Source organism: Macaca fascicularis, chromosome X, assembly GCF_037993035.2.
Source record: "Macaca fascicularis isolate 582-1 chromosome X, T2T-MFA8v1.1".
In the NCBI taxonomy this organism is placed as follows: domain Eukaryota; kingdom Metazoa; phylum Chordata; class Mammalia; order Primates; family Cercopithecidae; genus Macaca; species Macaca fascicularis.
The window spans coordinates 77,988,159-78,014,427 of record NC_088395.1 but is presented as its reverse complement, the minus strand read 5'-3'; the positions used below and the strand labels follow the sequence as shown (position 1 = coordinate 78,014,427).

The following is a 26,269-nucleotide window of genomic DNA, read 5'->3' as shown; positions in this document are numbered from 1 at the left end:
TCTGCTACCCCTGAGATAGTAAGATCAACTCCTCATCTTCCTCCTCCTCCTCCTCCTCAGCCTACTCAATATGAAGACAATGATGAAGAACTTTATGATAACCCACTTCCACTTAATGGATAATAAATATATTTTCCCTTCCTTATGGCCTCACTCTGTTGCCCAGGCTGGAGCGCAATGCGACAATCACGGCTTACTGCAGCTTCGATCTCCTGGGCTCAGGTGATCCTCCCACCTTACCTTCCCAAGTAGCTGGGACTACAGGTGTGCGCTACCATGTCTGGCTAATTTTTTTGTAGTTTTGTATGTTTCTGTAGAGTGGGTTTCGCCATGTTGTCCAGGCTGGTCTTGAACTAGGCACAAGTAATCTGCCCACCTCAGCCACCCAAAGTGCTAGGATTACAGGCATAAGCCACCATGCCCAGCCCCTTATGATTTTCTTAATAACATTTTTTTCTCTAGCCTACTTTATTGTAAGAATGTAGTATATAATACGCATAACATTCAACATATGTGTTAATTGATTATGTTATCAGTAAGGCTTCTGGTCAACAGTAGGCTATTAGTAGTTAAGTTTTTGGGAAGTCAAAAGTAGACTATGGGCTGGGGGCAGTGGCTCACGCATGTAATCCCAACACTTTGGGAGGCCGAGGCAGGTGGATCATGAGGTCAGGAGTTCAAGACCAACCTGGCCAACACAGTGAAACCCCGTCTCTACTAAAACTACAAAAATTCGCTGGGCGTGACGGCGGGCGCCTGTAATCCCAGCTACTCAGAAGGCTGAGGCAGGAGAATCACTTGAACCCGGGAGGCGGAGGTTGCAGTGAGCCGAGATTGCCCCACTGCACTCCAGCCTGGGCTATAGAGTTAGACTCCGTCTCAAAAAAAAAAAAAAAAAAAAAGTCCACTATGTGGTGGCTGGGTGTGATAGCTCACACCTGTAATCCCAGCACTTTGGGAGGCAGAGGTGGGAGGATAACTTGAGGTCAGGAGTTTGAGACCAGCCCGGGAAACGCAGTGAAATCCCATCTCTACTAAAAATAAAAAAAATTAGCCAGGTGTGGTGGCACATGCCTGTAATCCCACCTACTTAGGAGGCTGAGGCATAAGAATTGCTGGAACTTAGGAGGCGGAGGTTGCAGTGAGCCAAGATCATGCCACTGCATTCCAGCCTGGGCAACAGAGTGAGACTCTGTCTCAAAAAATAAATAAATAAATAAAAATTTAAAAAAAGAAGTCAAATGTGTGGGGAGTCAGTGCCCCAACCTTGCATTGTTCAAGGGTCAACTGGACTTCTTAACCTTCACATTTATGGTTAATTTTCAACTAGGGAACCAAGACAATTCAATGGGAGAAAGAATAGTCTTTTCAACAAATGGTACTGAGACAACTGGACATCCACATGCAAAAGCATAAGGTTGGACTCCTACTTCACATCACATACAAAAATTAATTGAAAATGAATCAATGGGCCGGGCGCGGTGGCTCACGCCTGTAATCCCTGCACTTTGGGAGGCCGAGGCGGGCGGATCACGAGGTCAGGAGATCGAGACCATCCTGGCTAACACGGCGAAACCCCGTCTCTACTAAAATACAAAAAATTAGCCGGGCGCGGTGGCGGGCACCTGTAGTCCCAGCTACTCGGGAGGCTGAGGCAGGAGAATGGCGTGAACCCGGGAGGCGGAGCTTGCAGTGAGCCGAGATCGCGCCACTGCACTCCAGCCTGGGTGACAGAGTGAAGACTCCGCCTCAAAAAAAAAAAAAAAAAAAAGAAAAAAAAAAAAAAAGAAAATGAATCAATGACCTAAATGTAAGAGCTAAAAAACCATATTACTTTTTTTGGAGACGGAGTTTTTGCTCTTTGTTGCCCAGGCTGGAGTGCAGTGGAGTGATCTCGGCTCACTGCAATCTCCACCTCGCGGGTTCAAGCGATTCTCCTGCCTCAGCCTCTTGAGTAGCTGGGATTACAGGCGTGTGCCACCACACCCAACTAATTTTTTGTAGTTTTAGTAGAGATGGGGTTTCATCATGTTGGCCAGGCTGGTCTCGAACTCCCTACCTCAGGTGATCCACCTGTCTCAGCCTTCCAAAGTGCAGGGATTATAGGCGTGAGCCACCGCGCCTAGCCCTATATAACTCTTAGAAGAAAACATAGGGACAAATGTTCATGACCTTGGATTAGGTAATGGTTTCTTAGATATGACATCAAAAGTATAAGCAACCAAAGAAAAAAATAAACTGTATTTCAAATTAGCTGGGCATGGTGGCGAGCGTCTGTCGTCTTAGCTACTCGGCAGGAGAATCGCTTGAACCCACAAGGCAGAGGTTGCAGTGAGCTGAGATTGCACCACTGCACTCTCCAGCCTAGGCGACAGAGAGAGACTCTGTCTCTAAAAGAAAAAAAAAAAAGGACTTCTTCCACGGAGTCTTCCCTTTTCACTACTGTCCACATTAACTTTTCCATTCTTTCAACCACAGTTCTTAAAAACTGTACTGCACAATTTAGCACTCAGTTAAACTACCTGATAATGTTTATTATTATTTCATGTAGACTGGTCTTGACTTGTCAGCCAGGTTGTTACTTTGTTGAGAGAAATGAGTAAGTCTTCTGCTTCTCAGATATTTCTAAACCACCTAACACATAATTGGGCGTATAGGAAGTATTCAGTAAATACCTGGTGGTTGTGAGGAATAGATTGAATGTGCATGTGCTTGTTTTCACAATGTGTGTTGAACACACAGTTGGGGGTAATAAATACAATCTTAGATAGTGAGGTGAGAGAATGACACTATGTGAAACTGAAGAATACAAGATTTATTTAAGGGAAAAAACAGCATGGTTTGGACAATTTTGTTCTCCCCTCCTTCAGCCTCCTGCTGCTCAATGACACCACATGGCCAACAATATCCTGGTCTCTAAGATTCTAAGGGAATCATTGAGGTCCTATCTAGACATCAACTGTCTGGTCACTATTCCCCCATTGCTTCCTCCTCTTCCTCCTCCTCTGTCCAGCTCAGATCATCATCTGAATCGTCAGATTCTTCCTCATCCATCTCTAACACAACCCCTGCCCTAGCCTTCTTAGCTAGTGCATCAGGGTGCTCCAGCTGGGCCCAGGATCCTGGGTCAGCCTTGACCAGGGAGATTTCAACCCGAGATGGCATCAAGGAGACAGAGCTCTGCTCCACGTTTATGACCTGAGGAGGAGCAAAGGAAAACAGAAGAAAGACAGAATGAGGAAATCAAAGGCATTGGGGTCAGCGTAGAGCGGTGACAAATGAGAGAGAAAATTTTTTAAAATAAGGTAAGAAAAAAGACAAGGGAGGAATAAGACAATATAATAAGGGAGAGAGAGGAAAGAAATGAGAGATGAAAAGGGAGAAGGAAGAGGGGAGGGAAAGAGGAAAGTAGGAAGAGCAGGAGAGAGAGAGAAAATGAAAGCAAATGAAGAGAAAATCTCTATTTTCCTACTACAACTCCTTCCCTCAAGACACCCTCTATTCCAGTCTAGCCGCTCTTTCACCCCATCTGCCTCCCCCTCCTGTGCCCCCTGGTCTTCACTTACCCCCCAGAGCTTCATCTGTGCTTGGAACACACGGTTACCATCAAAGACAATGTGGACATGAAGCTGAGAGAAAAGAATTACAGGGGTAGTAACAAACCCAGAAGGTCAGAACAGGTCATTACGACAGATAACCAGGTCAGAGGTGTGATCCACAGATTGGCCAGACAGCCCTGACCTAATAGCTCTCCCTTCCTCTAAGGGTACTATGGAGCCTACAGGTTAACAGCATATGGCAACTCTGCCTGTGAGATTGTAGTATCACCCAATTCACTATCCTCCCATCCAACATCAGATCATTGCTCACCTCAGTTTGACTGGCCTTCACCCAGATAAACGCAGGAAGTGGAATCTGGCCATATACAGTCACCACTACTAAGGAATCTGTCTGGTGCCAATCATGGCGGCAAGATGCTGGGAGCTAAAGAGAAGATGTGAAATGTAGGTGGTAAGAATAAATTCTTAGCCCAAGGGGAGTTCTCATGATGCATATGGAGAAGAGACAGAGAGTCTCAAAAAGATTAACACAACCTCATATTGCTAAGCCTCTGGGCTGTTGAGGGATAAGGAGCAGAATCTTATTTGGTCTGTACTAAAGGGAGAAGACAGGGAGCTTAGTTATGTGGTACAGAGAGGGAGGAGAATTTACCTCTGAGATTGGGTCCTAATCAAGAGTTCAGGAAAACTGGGGCTTACCTGCTTCCCCCAGTCATGTCTACCAACTCTGCACCCTGGCTGTGCCAAGAATGCCCCAAAATCCAGGGTCTGGATGCCACAACAGCTCCAAGACTTCATCCTGAAGTAGGAAGATAATTCAACTGAATTCTCTCACCCCCAGTATTTATCTTATGACCAAATATTAGGAGAAACCTGTCTCATAGCCCACCCAGTCCCCTCCCTCACCCCTCATGGAATCGGGGTGCTCCTGGGTGGTAGGTACATGGAGTAGCATCACTCTCAGGGCCTTGGTAAACCTAAGAAGGATAAAGTAGAACCAGGTCATTCTAAGGTATATCCTACTCAGCCTCATATCTATACCCAGTCATCCCTCAGCCATATGCTTGAGCCCCTCAAAACTCTCACTCACAGCATCACATCCTGGGTTCTGGCAGCTGGAACCAGTCCGGATCAGACTACTATCAAGTCCTGGGCAAGGGAAACAGAGTCAGGAACTTATCCATCCCCCCACTCAATTGGCACTCCACTAAATTCCAGTCTATGAAGTTGATCTTACTAAAGACCCACCTACCTGCCCCAGGTTCCTGGTCTAATTCCTTCTGTTCCAATGCCATTTCCAGGGCTTGGGATATATTTAGCGGCAGCAGCTTCAGAGGCAACTCTGACCTAGGGGTTATGGGTGGTGATTTAGTTCTGACCCATTAGCTATGATTGCTAGCTCCAACACTCCCACCAATGGTAATGGAATTAAACAAGCCTGGTGAAAGTGAGGCAGAGTTGGAGAGGTTGGGTAGCAACCCCATTGCCAATTTTCATCTCTGTGGACATCCCAAATACCTGAACCCTAGAGAAATCCCCAGCACTTCTCTTACCCATCTACTCAGTTGCTCTAAACCTAACCATTTTCTCTGCAGAACTGAGTCATATCCTTTTCCTCTTTTATCTAATCGTGGACCTAATATGACTTCCTTCTGTTGCTCTTATTATTCCCATAAAATTTGGGAAGTCTCCTGGCTGCCAATAATACATCCTTTTCTTGATAGGAGATTTAAAGTTCTTTTCTAGAAAGAGAAGTCATTCTCAACAATCCCTTTTGTGTTATATACTAAGGATGTATTTGTGAGGGGCTATCTACTGTTTTTTGTTGTTGTTGTTGGTTTTTTTGAGACAGAGTCTTGCTTTGTTGCCCAGGCTGGAGTGCAGTGGCGCAATCTCGGCTCAATGCAAGCTCCGCTTCCCAGGTTCACGTCATTTTCCTGCCTCAGCCTCCCGAGTAGCTGGGACTACAGGTGCCCGCCACCACGCCTGGCTAATTTTTTTGTATTTTTAGTAGAGATGGGGTTTCACTGTGTTAGCCAGAATGGTCTCGATCTCCTGACCTCATGATCCTCCCGCCTCAGCCTCCCAAAGTGCTGGGATTACAGGCGTGAGCCACCGCGCCCAGCCTTATCTACTCTGTTGATTCAGATATCTATCCCATCATCCCATACCACCTTAGAGAAAAGGGCGTTATTTCCAAATTTCCCCTAAGGCACAGGATATACACCATCCAAACCCTGACATCTGGCCCTCCTCACATCCCTGGTCCCTGGTTCCCAGCCCTCAATGACCCATTAATCACTCCTAGGAAGCTACATGAAAATAGGAAAAGTCCAGGGGCCTCCTCCTCTTTACTTGGGCCTCTCCCGGTGCAAGGTCTCTGCTGACTTTGGAATCACATTCAGAGGTTTTTGCTCCTGAAGTGAACTGCTTGTAGCAGGGCCTTCAGGTTGAGGGGCCTCAGGAAGCTTCTCAGCACAGTGTGGTCCCATAGTACAGCCCTAGTATAGATAAGGAGATAAGGATTAGGGATAGAATCCTTCTACTGGGGGCAGAATCCAAGTATGTAAATAATTTACCTTGATGTTTAAGAACTCAGAGAAATCTACAGTTCGCTTTCGGCAGCAGGACCAACCCTGATAACAAGAGACCCAGATCAGCTTAGGTTCCTGGGTGTCTCTCTTCTGGGAAATGCTCTTGCTAACCCCCCTCACCTACTCCTCACCTTAAGTGCATCATGGAAGATTGGGACCCCAGGGTGATGGCAACAGGAATCTGTGGACATCAGTACAAGTTATCAAGGAAGGGAAGATAACTATACCAAGTATAATTTTTCACCTCTTCCCCGGGTTTATATTTATGGTTTCTTCCCATATAACGTGAAAAACAAAAACAAAAACGCATCAAAGGCTGTAAGATCACTTAGACCAATTAAACTAGGGCAGGTAGTTTCTTTCCCTGCTCCTCAAACATACTGCCCCCCAGCTGACCACTCCACAACACCCATGCACAGCCCCTGGCCAGGTCAGGATCATTTACTTACCAGGAAGGTTGGTATTAGGGTCAAAGTGCTGCCCACAGCCTTTGTTACGACAGAGTAGAGACATGGAAGCGTTGGTAGAATAATTACTGAAAGGGTATTTCAAGGAGTCTGGCTGCCGAATGGGGAACACCTCTTAGTCTGGAGGCTTTTAGATGCCTGGAAGGGCCAGCTGTTTCTATCTTTAGTTCAGGAGGCGTACACCTCCTAACATGGGCAAGGGAACTTCAATTGGTCTTTCCAGCCAATAGAAAAGAGCTCAGGGGCATTTTAGCTCTGAGGCTCAGGAAAAAAGGATCAGGCAGAGTAGGGCTTGGAACTTGGGTGAGGTCAGCTCACCACTACTGAGACAGTTTTAGATTCACCACGGCAATTCCAAGCCTTGGACACAGCAGCAGCTGCTAAGAAACAAACACCAATATTAAGACCTCCCCCACCCCCAGCTCAATGAGGGTTAAGCCCATTTTCTGCCTCTTTCAAAGGGGCAGCTTTCCTCCATTATTACTTCCATATAGTGTCAACAGCACTAATCCTCGCCGACCACTTCAGCCATTTGACGCATCTCATCCCCACCTCCCCATGTTTGTCTAGATGAATACTGTAATCAAAATGTCTAAAGGATTACCTTTATAGAGCCTACTGCTCATCTCCTAAGATAACTCCCCTCCCTCCTTTCCCCTTCAAAAACACCACAGAAAATTAAAAGGCTTAAAATGTATTTTAATAGGTTGATGCTGCATTACTGCTCCATTTCTCAGAAAAACTCCAAATATATCAGAGACAAATCAAACACAGTACACCAATGAAAAAAAAATGCACAGCGTGACTACCTAAGATAGGCGAGTCTAAGAGCTACTGTCAGACGTTCAGTATACAGCAACCCTGTTCCCAAGATTGTACTAGGCCTATCAAGAAAAGCTGTGAACAGCAACATCATAGACACAAAAGGGTCATTCCTGGGTGTCCTCACCCAAGAAAAAGATGGAGGCAAGTTAACACAAGATTTTTCTTTTTAAAGATACACTAAAATGAAAATCTCTAAGAGAAAATGTCTTCTTTAGGACATGAAGGGGTAATATATGGGATATAACAGAACCGTATGCACGTTGCCTGTGACCTTTGTGGACGTTTGCCTGAATTCTCACCTGGGAGTGAATGGAGCAATGGGGCTAAGGTCATTGGGGGTATTTGGTTTTTGTGGTGTATGTGGCAGTTACTCTGGGACTGGGGGAGTGTAAGGATAAGAAAGCAAGTGAGGATGGGCACTGTGGCTCACCCCGTAATCCCAGCATTTTGGGAGGCCGAGGTGGATGGATCATGAGGTCAGGAGTTCAAGATCAGCCTGGACAAGCTTGAACCTGGGAGGCAGGCTGCAGTGAGCCAAGATCGTGCCAGTACAGTACAGCCTGGGTGACAGAGTGAGACTCCGTCTTGGGGGCGGGGCAAGGAAATGAAACAAGATGGACAAAAAAAACGGAATGATCAAGATTAATGGGCTCTAACTGGATCCACTTTGCCATGGTTTCCCCAGGCCCTCAACAATCACATTTGAGACTTCAGGAATGCACCACACAGAATTGATTAAACAATATATCACACAGAATTGACTTGTTTAATACCACCCCTCCCTTGCCCTCTGCCTCCAGCATACTCCCTAGAGTAGTACAGGCAGGGCAGATCTAACTATTGGAAGGAATCCCTAATACTTTTCCAGGGTAGAATTCTGGCTAGTCCAAAAAGGGTCCTTCTTTTAAGGGTTTTGAGAAACTAGACACTGCAACTTATTAGTATCGGCGACGTTTGTTTGGAGCAAATTCAGCTCCAGGAGCTGCACGGTTGAATGCAGGAGGAGTTCCACCAATTGCCCCAATTCCTTCCATTGTAGCAGCCTGACCAAAGCGTTCAGTTGTTGGTGGGGTCTTAAAGAGAAAAAGAGAGCAACATTGTAACAGAGCCATTGCTGGAAGCTTCCCACCCATCTGTAGTCCCTCCACTGGAGGCTATTTCCATTCAACTATTCAAGGCTCCTGATGGTAGGCAGGAGTGGGTGATTAAGTCTGTTTAGAACTCTAGTGGATAACCCCAAAAGTGGTGGCGTATGCCTGTAATTCCGGCTACTCAGGAGGCTGAGGCAGGAGAATCGCTTGAACCCGGGAGGCGGAGGTTGCAGTGAGCCAAGATTGCACCACTGCACTCCAGCCTAGGCGACAAAGAGCAAAACTCTGTCTCAAAAAGAAAAAAAAGAAAAAACAATAAACCAAACTGTCTAGTTTTGGCATCTTAACACCATAACCAAAACCACCTCAGGATTGCATGAGCCATGAAGTATTTGGATTCACAACTATTTTATTTGATAATGCCTAGCCTTCATTGATTTCCCTCCAACAAACATAGTCAATCAGAGTGGCCAGTCAGACGGTGGCATTTACTTAACTCCTAGATTAAGTATAGAGACCGAGTTTGCTCAAGATTCAAAAATAAAGACCTTGAGGTTACATTTAATGGATACCAGCAGTCCTAAAGACTGCTATCTAGGCCGGGCTTGGTGGCTCACGCCGGTAGTCTCCGCACTTTGGGATGCCGAGGTGGGCGGATCATTTGAGGTCAGGAGTTCGAGAATAGCCTGACCAACGTGGTAAAACTCGGTCTCCACTAAAAATACAAAATGATCTGGGCACAGTGGCGCATGCCTGAAATCCCAACTACTCAGGAGGCTGAGGCAGGAGAATCGCTTGAACCCAGGAGGCAAAGTTGCAGTGAGCCAAGATCATGCCATTGCACTCCAGCCTGGGCAACAAGAGGGAAACTCTGTCTCAAAAAAAAAAAAAAAAAAAAGATTGCTATCTGTAGCAAATTGAGGTAGGCCCCCAGGGGCTATGAAAGCAATGCCTGTTCTCCTCCTACCACCATTTAGAATTACTGTTAAGGCCTTGCAGTTTATTACCAATCCCAAAGTTCCATCTGGCATCATAGTGGCAGGTCCTGGAGGAGCTGGGGTACCAGCTGGCACAGGAGCAGGGGGCATGGCACCTCTGTTGTTTATGCCCATAGCACCTAAGGCAGAGTAGTGTGATCAGTACAAGGGATAAAGATTGTTAGTCTCTTTCTATGCCAAAGGAAACAATTCTACAAGACCTCTGAGCTAAGACATGCACGTCACCCCCTTAAAGTAGGTAGCAAAAACTACATAGTTCACCAGAGACCAAACAAAAAAGGAAATCAGAGCCATTAATCTCTTAAGTCCTTACCTCCCATAGCCATCTGACCCATCCGAATCTCCTGCTCTCTCTGAAAAACAAAAAATACTCAAGAAAGTCCAAGACAGCAGTGCATTCTACCACAATCCATCAAGGACCACACACTAAGGGAAGTAGATAGAGTGATAACACATCCAAAGAGCACTGAGACCAAGCTGAGGAGCACAACCCTTGCTAGTTGTGCAACAAATTCAAGGTCACAGAGCAACTAGGACACAAGCCAGAGCCTCCAGAGAGGTGAAAGGGGGAAGAGATTTCTTCTAAAGGTCCAACTTGTACAACTGCAAGGACAGCAGAGGACTAGCCAAGGTTGCATATCTCTTCCTATAGTAAGTCTAAACAGAATACAGCAGATCCAGTTTTTCATCCTATATTGCTTGTGAGGCAAGAACTCCTCTTTAAACCTTACCTCTCCTTATGAATTCTTTTTTCTAAAGGGTTACTTCACAACACGGGAAAAGTGGTCATAACCGATAACCTAGCAGACAATTCATGGTGAGTCTGTCTTATCACGACTGGCCTGGCACATCATGGGCACATGGGAGATATACCGCATCAGGGAAGGTTCCCTTGAATCCTTCCTGCTGTCGCCGCATCATTTCTTCTTGCTGCCGCCGCATCTCTTCTTCACGGCGCCTGCGCTCTTCCTCCTGCCTAGAGAGAGTCACCAATATATTTAAGATAGAGGCATTTAAGAACTTGAGTAGGTTAACAGGGGACTCGACCGAGGAGACCAGCCTACTGAAAACTATCACAGTTCACCAGGAAACTCACTGTTAAGTGTGCCCAGCCCTGAGGCAACCCCCAAAGAAACCTCATGAGACCAGTATTCAGCTTTCTTTTTAGCAGGTAACTTCTAGAACCATGGGCAGCTAAAAACATCTCCAATCCAAAGAACCTGAGAAGCAGCCAGGAAATATTTGCCAACACATTTATAAATGCATGAGATAGCATGGCAGTAGGAAAGAGGAATGAGACATTACCTTTTAGAGTTGTCAGAGGAAAGGGTTCGAGAAAAGTTACCTGAGCTCCAGTTGCTTTCGTTTTTGCACCTCTTGGTTGTGCAGCTCTTCCATCCTCCGAAGTTCTTCTTGGCGCCTCATCAAATCTAAAGAAACAACAGACTTAAGAATATTCCTCATTGTCTTCATATAGATCTAATGACTTTCTTCAAATAAAGATCCAGAAAGCAAAGAGGATATAATTCCTTTGGAGCCACCTGTGGTGTCCAGATTCCAAAATGAAGTCAAACCTATCATTTCCTTCTTCACAGAATCCAGTATCTCTGCCACATCTCCAAATCTACTTATCTACCAAAATCAACGCAAAATATTTCAAAGTATAAAAGCAGAGATTTAGGCCTTTCTGCTAATTGATACAAAGAAACCCATTTAAAAATGTCATTTTGTCCTTTCAGCTTTAAAACTTACAGGCCTAGACTCACCCTGTCTCATTAGCATGACCTGGTGCTCATGGCGTGCAGCCTCCATCTCCATCTCCAGCTTCTCACGAGCCTCCTTGATGTTGCGGTCCACTTGGTCCTGCTGCTGCTTCTCCATCTCAATGAGTGCCTTCCAGCGCATGGCATACTCATACTCAAAGGAGCCAGGCTGTGCAAATCTGGGTGGCTGCTCTCGTTCCCTATAGGCAAGGTTCCTAGGTTACTAACTTTGTCCAGGATTACCCCAGCTAAGTATTGCATTCCTTGTGAGGACCAAGATAATGGCTGCCAGTGAACATGTGCAGCAAAGACCTGCCTCTTTTACATATCCCTTTATAAGCTTCCTTAAGAAGGAAACACCTAATAGGGAAATCTATCAAGACGGCATACTTGTGAAACTGCTGGTTTTTTATAACCAGCTTCTCTGGAAGTCCCTCTTCATCATCTAACTGGTCCATGGGCTCCACAGTCACAGGACGAGGAAATCTAAGAGAAAGAACGAAGTTCAGTGTTAAATCATACCCCACACCAGGCTTCTTCTCTACACATATCACTGGCACAATGAATTAGCTAGGGCTCAGGATTGGACAAACACTTCTGAAGGAGTTTTTATACCTAATGACATTATAAAAAATTGGGGGTTGGGCCAGGGGCGGTGGCGCATGCCTGTAATCCCAGCACTTTGGGAGGACGAGGCAGGTGAATCACAAGGTCAGGAGTTCAAGACAAGCCTGGCCAACATGGTGAAACCCTGACTCTACTAAAAATACCAAAAATTAGCTGGGTGTAGTGGCAGACGTCTGTAATCCCAGCTACTCGGGAGGCTGAGGCAAGAGAATCGCTTGGACCCAGGAGGCAGAGGTTGAAATAAGCTAAGATTGTACCACTGCACTCCAGCCCGGAATACAAAGTGAGACTGTCTCAAAAAAAAAAAAAAAAAAGAAAAAGAAAAAGAAAATCTGGGGTTGATAGGAGAAATCAGGCCTCAGATCTCTGAATACAGTCTCAAAGATATTCCAAGTAGGTAGATGCAGTACTTAAGTACAGCCTGAACATCTACAGACAATCTGAGAAATGACTTGTGGTAAACACTAAGAGATACTGCATGCACAAATCAACTTTTCAGAGCTCTAAAACTTCAAAGTAAGGAGAGACTTAACACTAATTAAATTAAAACGTACGGAGTGACTAAAAAGTTAATTTTCATAATCGTCATTCCACTTCTATTAATATAAGATTATAGCAAAAATCATATGAGAAAGCTCACTTAGTACCAAGTCTTTTTTTTATTTTTGAAACAGAGTCTTGCTCTGTCGCCCAGGCTAGAGTGCAGTGGTGCTATCTCGGCTCACTGCAACCTCTGCCTCCCGGGTTCAAGCGATTTTCCTGCCTCAGCCTCCTGAGTAGCTGGGATCACAGGCACCCACATTTTTGTATTTTTAGTACAGACGGGGTTTCACCACTTTGTCCAGGCGGGTCTCAAACTCAGGACCTCGTGATTTACTCGCCTCAGCCTCCTAAAGTGTTGGGATTACAGGCGTGAGCCACCGCACCCACCCTAATATCAAAAGTCTTTCTTTTTTTTTTTGATACAGAGTCTTGTTCTGTCGCCCAGGCTGGAGTGCAGTGGCGCAATCTGCAAGCTCCGCCTCCCAGGTTCGTGCCATTCTTCTGCCTTAGCCTCCCGAGTAGCTGGGACTACAGGTGCCCACCACCATGCCCGGCTAATTTGTTGTACTTTTCAGTAGAGATGGGGTTTCACTGTGTTAGCCAGGATGGTCTCGATCTCCTGACCTCGTGATCCACCCACATTGGCCAAATGTCTTTTTTTTTTTTTTTTGAGACAGAGTCTTATTCTGTCGTCAGGCTGGGGTGCAGTAGCGCAATCTCGGCTCACTGCAACCTCCGCCTTCCGGGTTCAAGTGATTCTCCTGCCTCAGCCTCCCGAGTAGCTGGGACTACCCGTGTGTGCCACCACACCCAACTAATTTTTGTATTTTTAGTAAAGACAGGCTTTCACCATGTTGGCCAGGATGGTCTTGATCTCCTCACCTTTTGATCTACCATGCCTGGCCTTTTATTTATTTATTTCTTTGAGGCAGTTTCACTCTGTTGCCCAGGTTGGAGTGCAGTGGCGTGATCTCAGATTGCTGCAACTTCTGCCTCCTGGGTTCAAGCGATTCTCCTGCCTCAGCCTCCCAAGTAGCTGGGACTACAGGCACATGCCACCATGCCTGGCTAATTTTTTGTATTTTTAGTAGAGACGGGGTTTCATCATGTTGGCCAGGTGGGTCTTGAACTCCTGACCTCGGGTGATCCGCCTGCCTTGGCCTCCCAAAGTGCTGGGATTACAGGTGTCAGCCACCATGCCCGGCTGACCAAAAGTCTTTAAACATAGAAACGTGGTTACTAGAGGCTAACTTTCCAGACCATGGAAGGAATTAGCAATCTAAGGTCTATGTCTGAAAATGACCCTCACTTACGTGGTTAGCAGGAAGGAGCCTTCACTGCATCTGTCCAGAGCTTTCCGAGCAGCTGGCTTCCCTGAGAACTCAACAATGCCTTTTCCTGAGGGCCTTCCTCGATCATCCACAATGACTACAGCCCTCTCTACCTGGCCAAACACAGAAAAGGCTTCTTCCAGCAGTTCGTTTGACACATACTGAGGAAGGTTTCGAACTGTAAGGGATGCACTATGGCAGGCAAAGCGCACACGCAGCTGCTTTCCACGGAGTGGCATATTGTCCAGCTCCACTTTGGCAATCTCCGCTAGGGTTCGTGTTTCCTAGGAAGCAGAGGAAAATTAGAATAATTCAGTTTGACAAAGAATACCTTAGCAGCCATCAACAGTCTAAAACAGTATAGTTCAATAACAAAGTATCTCCCCTGAAAAACTAACCACCATACAAAGAAACAGAAGTGAAAGAACTTAACTGTGTGCTTCAGCTCTTTGGCCACCCTAGTTTGCTTCTGATGGCCTTGCAATAAATCACATGTAATCCTAGAAGTTAATAACACTTAGGTGGTCATCAATTTCATAGGTATTATTTTCCCAAGTGACAACAGATCATCCAGAAAACAAAGACCATTGGCCGGGTACGGTGGCTCACGCCTGTAATCCCAGCATTTTGGGAGGCCGAGGCAGGTGAATACCTGGCTAATACAGTGAAACCTTGTCTCTACTAAAATACAAATAATTAGCTGGGTGCAGTAGAAAGCACCGGTAGTTCCAGCTACTCCAGAGGCTGAGGCAGGAAAATCGCCTGATCCCGGGAGGTGGAGGTTACAGTGAGCCAAGATCGCACCACCGCACTCCAGCCTGGGCAACAGAGCGAAACTCCGTCTCAAAAAAACAAAAACACAAAGACTACCCTAAAATCACCCAGAATATTTTAGTTTTTTTTCTGAGATGGAGTCTTGCTATTTCGCCCAGACTAGAGTGCAGTGGAGTGATCTCAGCTCACTGCAACCTCTGCCTCCCAGGTTCAGGCGATTCTGCCTCAGCCTCCTGAGCAGGTGGAATTACAGGCGCTTACCACCATGTCCAGCTAATTTTTGTAGTTTTAGTAGAGACGGGGTTTCACCATGTTGGCCAGGCTGGTCTCAAACTCCTGACCTCAAGTGATCCGCCCACCTTGGCCTTCCAAGGTGCTGGGATTACAGGCATGAGCCACCGTGCTCATTCTAATTTTTGCTAGGTATGTACCAGAATCACGTATATCCTCCAAGAAGCCTCTTTGGAACAAGGAACCTTGATAGGATCCCTTTCATATTACTAAAGAGAAATCTGATACACAGAGAAAAATAACTTGCCTATATAGTACAGTTAGTGGCAGATGGGAATGAAAACCAGTTCTGACCACCCCATTCAGTGATCCTGCTGTCACATTATTCTCTTCCATTTATGGAGGTAGATAATGTCTAGAAATGTTTTCCTCTCATATACTTTCCCTAAATCGAAATAGATTTTAAAATAATGTCTACACTTACAAATGGTAAAGATGGTAAATTTTATGTTGTTTGTTTTACCATCACTAATTTTTTTTTAAGAGACTGGGTCTCACTCTATCACCCAGGCTGAAGTGCAGTGCTATGAGCATAGCTCACTGTAACCTCGAACTCCTAGGTTCAATCAACCCTCTCATCTTAGCCTAGTTGAGTAGTTAGGACTACAGACACACACCATGTCTGGCTAATTCAATTAAAAAAAAAATTTTAAAGATACAAATAAACCAGACACCGTGGTGCATATCTATTGTCCCAGCTACTCAGGAGGCTGAGGACAGAGAATTGCTTAAGCTCAGGAATTCAAGTCCAGCCAAGGCAACAGGGTGAGACACCCATCTCTTGATCATGGGGGGACCAAACAGGGGAAGGGTATAGATAAAACAAAATTAACCACAACTTGGTAATGACTGAAGCTATACAATGCATATGTGCAGGTTCATTATTATTCTGTCTACTTCTGTATGTTTGAAATTTCCCAATTAAAACAAAAAAGTTCCAGCCAGGTGTGGTGGCTCACGTCTGTAATCCCAGCACTTTAGGAGGCCAAGGTGGGTGGATCACCTGAGGTCAGGAGCTCAAGACCAGCCTGGCCAAAATGGTGAAACTCCATCTCTACCAAAAATACAAAAATTAGCCAGGCGAGGTGGCAGATGCCTGTAATCCCAGCTACTCAGGAGGCTAAGGCAGGAGAATCGTTTGAACCCAGGAGGTGGAGGTTGCAGTGAGCTGAGATCCCACTACTGCACACCAGCCTGGGTGACAAGAGTGATACTCCGTCTCAAAAGGGCATACTTTAACTCCAGTATCCTAGGCAAAAAAACCTGTTATCCTTGAAACAAAACCAATGAGGAAAAATTAAAATGTGCCATTTTGGTGGTTGTTTCATCAACAAGCTTTTAATGAACAAATCATCTGCGAATCATTTCCACTGCCTATTTTTGCATATCTATTATTCTCCAGCTTCCCCACCTTTACATGCCTCAAAAGCCAACAGTTGCTCACCAAGCGGATAAAGCCAAATCCTTTATCCTTATGAATGAAGACTTCGCCTGCCTTTCCATATTTCTCAAATAGTTTCCTCATTTCTTCCTCGGTGATGTCGGGAGGAAGATTTCCCACAAAAAGACGGCTTCGTTGGGTGAAGGTCTTCTCTCCTGGTTTTCTAAAATTCTTCAGGTCAATAGTCAAGCCTTCATCTGAGAGAAGACACAGTCACTTAAAAGACTGGGGAAATAGAATTACAGTTGTATCCTCAAAGACCTATAACCATTGATAGATTAGGAAACATTAATTGTTGTAGAGAATGCAAATACCATTTCCCAAGGCAACCTAATCACTTATGAGTATATTGTGCCTTAGAATGTGAAAGCAGTATGCAGAAATCTGCAAGGACATCTGAACAGCTCTATGACAGGCCAGAAGTCAAGCTGGACTAAGCAAGAGAGAGAAAAATATAGGCGCCACTGGCCAAAGAGAAAAATTAAGCAATTCAAGGAAGGAGCCCTATGTTACAAGGGATCAGATTTTAACATTCAAAACATACCTTCAGATGAGAATAAACAAACAAAAATAAAATAAAAATAAAAACAAAAACAAAATCAAAACGAAGTAACGGTTCCATTTTCCTAATCTCTCACCAATTTTCATAACCTTAACAGTTCCCATTCCTTCAGGCTGGGGGCAACAGAATGATGAGTTATGAAAGAGCAATTCTTTATAGTAATCTCTGGAAATAAAGTTGGGATTGGTTCTAGTCTTAGAGGCACACAATGTACTTAAAGACTTTTCACAATGAGCTGGAACAGGCTCAAGGCTATAAGTACAGTACTCAGTACCAGACTCCTCCATTTAAGCCTTAAAGACTTTTCTATATTCTTTTTAACTACCAGTCATCTGATAACTACCCCTAAGAACCACGCTGAGGTAAAACATGCAGACATCTGTTTAGCAATAGAATGTGCCAACACAGCAAAGCAACTTGTACTCAACTGCTTTCATACATGTTTGCTCCTTGGTTTCGGAAAATCAGCCTTTTCCATCATAAGAAGTATTAAGAGGTAAAGAGAAAAAAGAACAAAGGTGTGCCATAAAGGCCTATCTATTCCCTTATAAGCCCAAGAAACTAATCTAAAAACCAAGAAACCATTCCCAGAGGGAATCTATTTCTACTCCATCACCTAGCATATACACACTTTGGCTGCTGGCCTGTTGCCCATTTGCAGGTATTGGTGGTGGTGGCGGCTGCTGCTGTTGCTGCTGGTGGTGCTGCTGCTGGTGGTGGTGTTGATGATGCTTTCTTGGAGTATGGTTTTGCTTCTCCAAGTTAAAAGTTTTATTACTCTGCATTTTTGCACCCTACAAAGAAAAAGTAGACTAATAAATAAATTCAGTACTAATAACACAATCAGCCACCTTCCTGATGAATTATATGTAATTCATCACCTTTGGTGCTCTGGCTTTTGCCAGAGGCAAACAATTGGTTACTTTGAACAACCATGACAAAGAAGAACAATTCAAAAATGTATCAGTGTTGTATATGGAAACAATGTTAAAAAAAAAATCTTGCGTTCTGGAGGTTACAAAATATAGCAAAAATCAAACAAAAAAGGAAAAAATAAAGAAAAAATAAAGAAAAAGGCCGGGTGCAGTGGCTCATGCCTATAATCCCAACACTTTGGGAGGCGGAGGTGGGAGGACTGCTTGAGTCCAGGAGTTTGAGATCAGCCTGGGCAACATGGCTCATCTCTACCAAAAAAAATACAAAAATTAGCTGGGTGTGGTGGCACACACCTGTGGTTCCAGGTACTTGGGAGGCTGAGGTGGGAGGATCACTTGAGCCCAGGAATTCAAGACCAGCCTAGACAATACCACGAGACCCCATCTCTACAAAAACATTTAAAAATGACCCAGGCAGGCTGGGTGCATGGCTCAAGCCTGTAATCCTAGCACTTTGGGAGGCCGAGGTGGGTGGATCACCAGGTCAGAGGTGTGAGACAAGCCTGGCCAACATGGTGAAACCACATCTATACTAAAAATACAACAACTAGCCAGGCATGATAGCAGGTGCCTGTAATCCCAGCTACTTGGGAGGCTGAGTGAAACAGGAAAATCGCTTGAACCTGGGAGGCGGAGGTTGCAGTGAGCCGAGATCGCACCACTGTACTCCAGCCTGGTGACAGAGCGAGACTCCGTCCCCAAAAAACAAAACAAAACAAAAAAACACTACCCAGGCATAGTGGCATCGTAGTCCCAGCTACTCAGGAGGCTGGAGCTGGAGGATCACTTGAGCCCAGGAGTTAGAGGCTGTAACAAGCCATGACTGTGCCACTGCACTCCAGCCTGGGCAACCGAGCAAGACCCTATCTGAAAAAAAAATAAATAAAAACAAAAATCTAGAAACAACCAGGCATTTGCAGTTATACTGCACATAAAAACTAAATGAGTACTGGATGAGGACAGTTTGTACTAGAATGGCTTAAGGAACTTCCCAGTTCAATACTATACATTAATAGAAAACTACTTTTCCAAAAGAATCTACTCTTAAAAACTGGCCCCATCACACATTCAGGCACACTATAAAAACAAAATTATTGAAATAGATTCTGGTTATCACAAGGACAAAGACTAGTAAAGTCTTATCTTCTCTGGCACCCACCAATCCTAGCCCACAGTACATACTGTGTAAGTAACAGTGGTACAAGTATGGGCTGTGAGGTTAGGCATCCTTAAGTTTGAATTGTGTTTCTCAATTGTGTACTACTTACTAGTAAATTATTCTGTACCTGTTTCTTCAGCTGTTCTAAAGGGGATGATAAAAATACCGCTCTCAAAGAGGCTATGAGAATAAACATGTGAAAATGCTGGCTCACTAATGGCATACAGTACACACTCTAAATATTTATTAATCACAACGGAAAGACAAATGACTACTAAAGCAATAACAGTAAACATAAAAAGATAGGCCAGGCGAGACAGCTCACGCCTGTAATCCCAGCACTTCGGGAGGCCGAGGCCAGTGGATCAGCTGAGGTCAGGAGTGCAAGAACAGCCTCACCAACATGGTGAAACCCCATCTCTACTAAAAATACAAAAATTTGAGTGGCGCGGTGACACATGCCTGTAATCCCAGTTACTCAGGAGGCTGAGGCAGGAGAATCACTTGAACCTGGAAGGTGGAGGCTGCAGTGAGCCGAGATTGTGCCACTGCACTCCAGCCTGGGCACAAGAGCGAAACTCTGTCTCAAAACAAAAACAAAAACAAAAACAAAAACAAACAAAATAAATAAAAGGAGAAAAGATAAACAGGATGGGCACAGTGGCTCACATCTGTAATCCCAGCAATTTAGGAGGTCTAGATGGGAGGACTGCTTGGGCCCAGTAGTTAGAGACCAGCCTGGGCAACACAGTGACCCCATCTCTACAAAAAATATGTATAAAAAAATTAGGCATGATAGCACACTCATGTAGTCCCAGCTACTTGAGAGGCTGAGGCTGCAGTGAGCTGTAATCACGCCACTGTATTCCAGCCTGGGCAGGGAGAATGAGCTCCTATCTCAAGAAAAATAAATAAATTAAAAAAATAAAAATAATAAAATGTTAAATTCTATCATTTAAAAATCAACATAAGATTAAAAAGAAAACAAGTGTTCCGTGCTCCCAAATGTTGAAATAAAAAAAAAAAAAAAAAACAAAGCCAGCATGGTGGCTCAGGCCTGTAATCCCAGCACTTTGGAAGGCTGAGGCGGGAAGATGGCTTGAACCCGGGAGACCAGCATGGGCAACATAGCAAGACTCAGTCTCTATTTAAAAAAAAAAAAAAAAAGGTAGGGTGGAGGGGAGGCCAGGTGCAGTGGCTCATGCCTGTAGTCCCAGCTATTTGGGAGGCTGAGGCTGGACAATCACTTGAGCCTAGGAAGAGGAGGTTGCAGTGAGGCAAATCATAACACTGCACTCCAGCCTAGGCAACAAAATGAGACCCTATCTCAAAAAAATGAAAAAAAAATAGGCTGGGCGTGGCGGTTCATGCCTGTAATCCCAGGACTTTGGGGGGCTGAGGCAGACCAGATCACCTGAGGTCAGGAGTTTGAGACCAGCCTGGCCAACATGGTGAAACCCTGTCTCTACTAAAAATACAAAAAATTAGCCAGGTGTGGCAGTGTGCACCTGTAGTCTCAGCTACTTGTGAGGCTGAGGCAGGAGAATTGCTCAAACCCAGGAGGCCGAGATTGCAGTGAGCAGAGATGCTGCCATTGCACTCCAGCCTGCGCAGCGGAGTGAGACTTGGTCTCAAAAATAAACAGGCCGGGCGCAGTGGCTCACGCCTGTAATCCTAGCACTTTGGGAGGCCAAGGTAGGAGGATCACCTGAGGTTGGGAATTCGAGACCAGCCTGGCCAACATGGTGAAACTCTGTCTCTACTAAAAATACAAAAATTAGCCAGGCGTGGTGGCGCATGCCTGTAATCCCAGCTATTCGGCAGGATGAGGCAGGAGAATCGCTTGAACCTGGAAGGCGGAGGTTGCAGTGGACCGAGATCATGGCCATTGCACTCCAGCCTGGGCGACAGGAGTGAAACTCCGTCTCAAAATAAATAAATAAAAATAAAGGAAAAAAAAAAAGATTATTGGTATAATCCAGACTGAATTCAAAAGTGGAGTTTTAAAATGCAAATTTTCAAATTGATCAGGTTAACAAACTGAGGACAGTCTTCCTTATTCAAGGACAGTTCTCCAGGAATTAAAAGGACATCAAACCTAAATCCATTCCCTCAAACACAAGACGCTCTAGTAATAATTTAGCTGAAGGAAAGATGCAGAAAAGGACTTTTACGAGCATCATATTAATACTATATGCTTCCTTTGAAATAAGAGAAAATTGGCTGGCTGCGGTGGCTCACACCTGTAATCCCAGTACTTCGGGAGGCTGAGGCAGGCAGATCACAAAGATCAAGAGCTCGAGACCAGCCTGGCCAACATGGTGAAACCTCATCTCTACTAAAAATACAAAAATTAGCCAGGCGTGGTGGCGGGTGCCTGTAGTCCCAGCTACTCAGGGAGGCTGAGGCAAGATAATTGCTTGAACCCAGGAGGTGGAGGTTGCAGTGTGCTGAGATCGCGCCACTGCACTCCAGCCTGGACGGCAGAGCAAGACTCCACTTCAAAAAATAAACAAATAAATAAAAATAAAGAAAATTAGGTAGGATACGGCGGCTCACGCCTGTAATTGCGGCACTTTGGGAGGCGGAAGTGGGTGGATCATTTTGAGGTCAGAAGTTCAAGACCAGCCTTGCCAACATAGTGAAACCCCATTTCTCCTAAAAATACAAAAATCAGGCCAGGCGCAGTGGCTCATGCTTGTAATCCCAGCACTTTGGGAGGCCAAGGTGAGCAGATCATGAGGTCAGGAAGTTTTGAGACCAGCCTGGCCAACACAGTGAAATCCCGTCTCTACTAAAAATACAAAAATTAGCTGGGAGTGGTGGCGGGTGCCTGTAATCCCAGCTACTCGAGAGGCTGAGGCAGGAGAATCGCTTGAACCCAGGAGGCGGAGGTTGCAGTGAGCCGAGATTGTGCCACTGCACTCCAGCCTGGGCGACAGATCTAGACTCCGTCTCAAAAATAAAAATAAAATAAATAAATTAGCCAGGCATGGTGGTGTGCACCTGTAATCCCAGCTACTTGGGAGGCTGAAGTGGGAGGATCACTTGAACCCGGGAGAGAAAGATTGCAGTGAGCTGAGATCACACCACTGCACTCCAGCCTGGGTGACAGATTGAGACTATCTCAAAAACAAAACAAAATAAAACAAAACAAAACACAGAAAACAAAAAATAAAATTGGCCAGGCGTGGTGGCTCACACCAGTAATCCCAACACTTTGGGAGGCTGAGGGTGGACTGCTTGAGGTCAGGAATTCAAGACCAGCCTGACCAACATGGTGAAACCCCGTCTCTACCAAAAACACAAAAATTAGCTGGGCATGGTGGTGGGCACCTGTAATCCCAGCTACTCAGGAGGCTGAGGCAGGAGCATCACTTGAACCTGAGAGGCGGAGACTGCAGTAGGCCAAGATGGTGCCACTGCACTCCAGCCTGGGCAACAGACTCTTGTCTCAAAACATAATAAACACAAAAAATTATATTTCTCAAATGAAAGAAATGTGACACAGGCTTGATAACTACTGATTTTGACGATGAGTATATGGGAATATTTTCATGTGCATAAAAACATTCCTAATCCATTTTATGTCACATCCCACCAAAACTGAAAACATCAATGCAATTACCAAATTCTGTATCCAAAAGTTTAGTAAGAGAACAGTTAACAAGAGCTATCAAGATGTTCATTCATAGTCTTTAATTCGGAAATTCTACTCCTGGAAATTTATCCTAATAATTTTAAAATTGAAAACTACACTCGTGAAAATGTTCATTGTAATGGCCTTTATGGTAACAAAATAATAAAAATGACTTAAATTTCCAAAACTAGGGGAAAGGTTTTCATGAAATTATGGTACAGCTATATAATAGAATATTCACAGCATTAAAAATTATGAAGACCACATAAACATGACTATGTCTGATACTCTAACGGGGAAAGGGTTTTTTTTTTTTTTTTTAATTTTAAAGGTGTGAATATAGACAAGGAACAGAAGGTAGGCAAAAATGAAAACTGCATTGCTTGTAGGTTACTGATAATTTTTCAATTCACGATTTCATTAAAAAAAAATTCAGTGAATGCCTACCATTTGCTAGGCACTATTCTAGATGGTTAGAGTGGATCAGTGAACAAAGCAGATTCTTGCCTACAGAGCTTACTTCTAGTGAGAGACAACATATATAAGTAAATTATATAGTACTTAAAAAGAGGTAAATGCTATGGGAAAATAAATTAAAACGGGGGAGGAAGGTAAAGTGGATAGGGAGTGGAAGGAGGCAGATGGTAATAAACCTCACAATATTTGACATTTCAGCCAAGATTTAAATTTTCACATTTATATCATTTAATTTTGTTTTTCATTAATTTTATAAGGTATCAGAAATTACAATTTAAAATCCTATTTAAAAATTTTTAAACAGAAATTACTATCAGATACTTATTACAAAATGTATTAATATAGAAAATTTAGAAAAACCAAAATAAATAAAAATACAAATATAAAAATCCACAGACCTGCCACTAAAATAGTCACTATTAACATGTTGGTATATCCTTCTAATCATTAATTTAGGTATTTGAAATGAGATATGATAAAAACTATTCTGTAACCTGTTTTTTCCACTTTATGATGTATCATAAACAGTTTTCACGTCATTAAATCTTTTACGTTAATGGACACAGCATTCAGTTGTCAACCAAGTCCCTCTTGTGTTGGACACCTGGGTTGCTTCTTATTTTTCACCATTATAATCAATGCTCATAGCTAAATCTTTGGACATATCCATGATTAAATATTCCTCCCACAATTTTCCATTCTTGCTTATTTAGACATACATTATCATTTTGGTAACTGATAATGCACTCTTGTATATTCAGTTTCCTAATTTCTGCTAACGTCAACATAATTGTAATTTTTAATGACTAAAGTTCCCCAGGATGTACTAATTTAATTTACTAAACTACACCCTACTACAAGACATTTAGGTTGTTGTTTTTGGCTTTTCCTATTATAATGCTGCAGTAAATGTCTTCTGGCTTTCAGTTTTATTTCCATTTAATTATTTCCATAGGATAAATTCTTAAAAATAGAATCTACCCTGTGACCCTTGCCACAAAGTGCAACATCGTTTTCTCAAAAAGTTTTAAGGATTTTAAATGCCACAAGCAGGTGTAGCAGTTTCATGGCAAATGAGATACCTTAAAAAAAAAAAAAAAAGGAAATAGTCTTTTAAAAAATAAGATATAAAAGCAGGAAGTTAAAACACGAAATCTAAAGTCCAACCTGGAAAGAGCTGGGGATGGGGTAAGGTGGGCATCAGAATCAAATCTTTTCCTATTTGGGTTCCAGGTGTTACCTCTCTCTTCCCCTAGCCCCGGAGAGGCCCAAGATGGAATGTACTAGTGAAGACTGTCATACTGTATAAAGCACCTAGAACAGTGCCTACCAAGTAGCAAGTAGCTCGAGAAGTATTTCTTCCTATCACCTACTTCTCATGACCACCAATATAATTTGGAAATATGTGCAGAGCCCTCTTCAGAGTAATAAATTCACCGTCGCCTAAATACTGGGCCTCTGAAAAGTGAACACAGCGCAAACATCAGCAGCAAAGATTTCTATCTACTTATGTGTTCCTGAGACTAATAATCCTGATGAAGAATTCTGAGAGAAAATACGTATTGCTGGTTAGAAAGACTAACTACTGGGCATGTTACAATTGAACAAATGTTTAGGTACAGGACCAAACACTACATCACACATATCTGAAATCTTAATCTGGTATAAATTTACGAGACTGAGATGGCCGCCTGGATGGCCAGCCTGAAAGCTGCAAAATGAACAAGGTCCTTTGCTAAGAGTTTCTTAGGACTTTTCATTTAATAACAAAGAAGGTGGACAAAGACACAGTATAAATTCAGGCCACCCCCCCCCCGACTAGAGTTGCCAGATTCAGCAAATAAAATACACAACCCACAATTAAATTTGAATTTCAAATTTAGTTGAAACTATGCACACGTATACTTAAAAATAATTGGTTGTGTATGTGAAATTCTAATTCAACTGGGTGCCCCGTGTTTTGTCTGGCAACCCTATCCCTTACACCTACCTCAACTTCGATTAAAGACAGCAAAGTGCCTCCCAGTTCTCTCTAACCTCGACTTCTCTGTTAAAAACACAAAGAAACGTGTCAGGTTATGGTAAGAGTTTCTCAATCTGGAAAATAAAATGCTCGATGCGAAATCCATAAATTTAAGTTTCATTTTAAAAAGTGACGCTATATAAATGCGTCAAGGAGCCAGGCGGTAAGACTAGAAAAAGGGCATACAGAAATCAGACTACGAAAGCGGTGGGCTCTGGATATGCAGAGGAACTTTCCAGCTAAGAATTTTGACAAAGAAATATCGCTCGAGGGGCCCCATTTGCCCATTCTGAATTAATGGCCTCGCGGGGCCGAGAGGAGGAGCGCCCGACAAAGCGCCTCCTCCTCCAACCAACCACGACTTCAGCGATCTCTCATAATAGACCCCACACCCTCGGGCCCAGAGCGGCTCAGAGGCCGGCAACTTACACTGACACGGGTAAGATTCGGAGATGAGTTGCACAAAGAAACGCGGCGGGAACGAAAACGGGGAAAGCCCGATGCGAAGCGAGTTAAGAGAGGTGGGCCCCCGCGGGTGGGCTGAGAAGGCAGTGTGGCGGCGGAGACAAGGCCTCAAGGGGCCTCGGAACCGCCATCCTCCCTCCAAACCTAGCTTCACCCTCGCCTCTTCTTTCGCTGATTGTTCCAAGAAATCCCACTACCCTCCCAAACAAGAACCAAGCCGTCCCAAAACTCACCCTCTACCGACTGGTCTCTCCTCGGAGTAACGGCGACGCTACACGGCCTCTCCCGTCCCGAGAAAAGAGCGCGCGACCGCCGGAAACGAGACGACGGAGCTCGGTGCCTCCCAGGGGTACAAAGTGGCGTTCTCGATTGGTTAGCTGAACTGCCAATCAAGGTTTATCTCCCGAGCGGAATCATTTTTCCGCCATTTCTTAGATTCTATTGGCTGCCGAATGCCAAAGGCTTGCGTTCGTGTGAACGACAGATGGGGACAAAGAGCGAGGCTCTGTACCTAATGCGCATGTGCAAGCGGCCTGGCGCGTGAGACGGAAAAGGAAAGGGGGAGGGGGAAAAGGAAAAGGAGAGGAGCTGGGGCTGGGGGTCGGAAGGAGAGACATAAACGAACTAACTGAAAGACTCAAAGACTAAGTGGTGGGAGGGGGAAAGGAGAGGAGAAAATGGGAGAGGAAAGTGGAAAGAGGGA

The 26,269-nt window shown here is 44.3% G+C and overlaps 2 protein-coding genes across 5 annotated transcripts; both read right to left on the bottom strand.

Moving 5' to 3' along the window:
- Positions 1–2,794: 2,794 nt before the first annotated feature.
- Positions 2,795–6,724, bottom strand: ITGB1BP2 (integrin subunit beta 1 binding protein 2). Of its 2 annotated transcripts, XM_005593910.3 has the most exons (11): positions 6,604–6,724; positions 6,286–6,335; positions 6,140–6,196; positions 5,916–6,061; positions 4,813–4,907; positions 4,651–4,709; positions 4,467–4,537; positions 4,260–4,359; positions 3,871–3,984; positions 3,567–3,629; positions 2,795–3,198 (listed from the first exon to the last, which is right to left on the bottom strand). In XM_005593910.3, the coding sequence occupies exons 1-11, from the start codon at positions 6,665–6,667 to the stop codon at positions 2,971–2,973; spliced, it is 1,047 nt and encodes a 348-aa protein (XP_005593967.1). In that variant the 5' UTR covers positions 6,668–6,724; the 3' UTR covers positions 2,795–2,970. The 2 variants fall into 2 exon arrangements, with proteins under 2 accessions (XP_005593967.1, XP_015299378.1); XM_015443892.2 differs by lacking the exons at positions 5,916–6,061; positions 6,140–6,196; positions 6,286–6,335.
- A 575-nt stretch (positions 6,725–7,299) lies between these two features.
- Positions 7,300–25,886, bottom strand: NONO (non-POU domain containing octamer binding). 3 transcript variants are annotated; one of them, XM_074030225.1, is made up of 12 exons: positions 25,531–25,886; positions 25,069–25,125; positions 17,499–17,661; positions 16,309–16,502; positions 13,782–14,083; positions 11,689–11,784; positions 11,302–11,498; positions 10,881–10,965; positions 10,409–10,511; positions 9,849–9,888; positions 9,545–9,654; positions 7,300–8,519 (listed from the first exon to the last, which is right to left on the bottom strand). In XM_074030225.1, the coding sequence occupies exons 3-12, from the start codon at positions 17,650–17,652 to the stop codon at positions 8,385–8,387; spliced, it is 1,416 nt and encodes a 471-aa protein (XP_073886326.1). In that variant the 5' UTR covers positions 17,653–17,661; positions 25,069–25,125; positions 25,531–25,886; the 3' UTR covers positions 7,300–8,384. The 3 variants fall into 3 exon arrangements, with proteins under 3 accessions (XP_073886326.1, XP_005593965.3, XP_005593966.3); XM_005593908.4 differs by having other exon boundaries at positions 25,800–25,886; XM_005593909.4 differs by lacking the exon at positions 25,069–25,125 and having other exon boundaries at positions 25,800–25,886.
- Positions 25,887–26,269: the final 383 nt, after the last annotated feature.

What these genes read in the sequence shown, in the direction of transcription:
- ITGB1BP2 (XM_005593910.3), bottom strand. Translation starts at nt 6,667, where the DNA reads ATGTCTCTACTCTGTCGTAACAAAGGCTGTGGGCAGCACTTTGACCCT. An exon ending in TCTTCCATGATGCACTTAAG is followed by an intron (nt 6,197 to 6,285) that starts GTGAGGAGTAGG and finishes TCTTGTTATCAG; the next exon opens with GGTTGGTCCTGCTGCCGAAA. An exon ending in CACAGATGAAGCTCTGGGGG is followed by an intron (nt 3,199 to 3,566) that starts GTAAGTGAAGAC and finishes GCTCCTCCTCAG; the next exon opens with GTCATAAACGTGGAGCAGAG.
- NONO (XM_074030225.1), bottom strand. Translation starts at nt 17,652, where the DNA reads ATGCAGAGTAATAAAACTTTTAACTTGGAGAAGCAAAACCATACTCCA. An exon ending in GATTTGGCTTTATCCGCTTG is followed by an intron (nt 14,084 to 16,308) that starts GTGAGCAACTGT and finishes TCTGCTTCCTAG; the next exon opens with GAAACACGAACCCTAGCGGA. An exon ending in GGGTCAGATGGCTATGGGAG is followed by an intron (nt 9,655 to 9,848) that starts GTAAGGACTTAA and finishes ACTCTGCCTTAG; the next exon opens with GTGCTATGGGCATAAACAAC.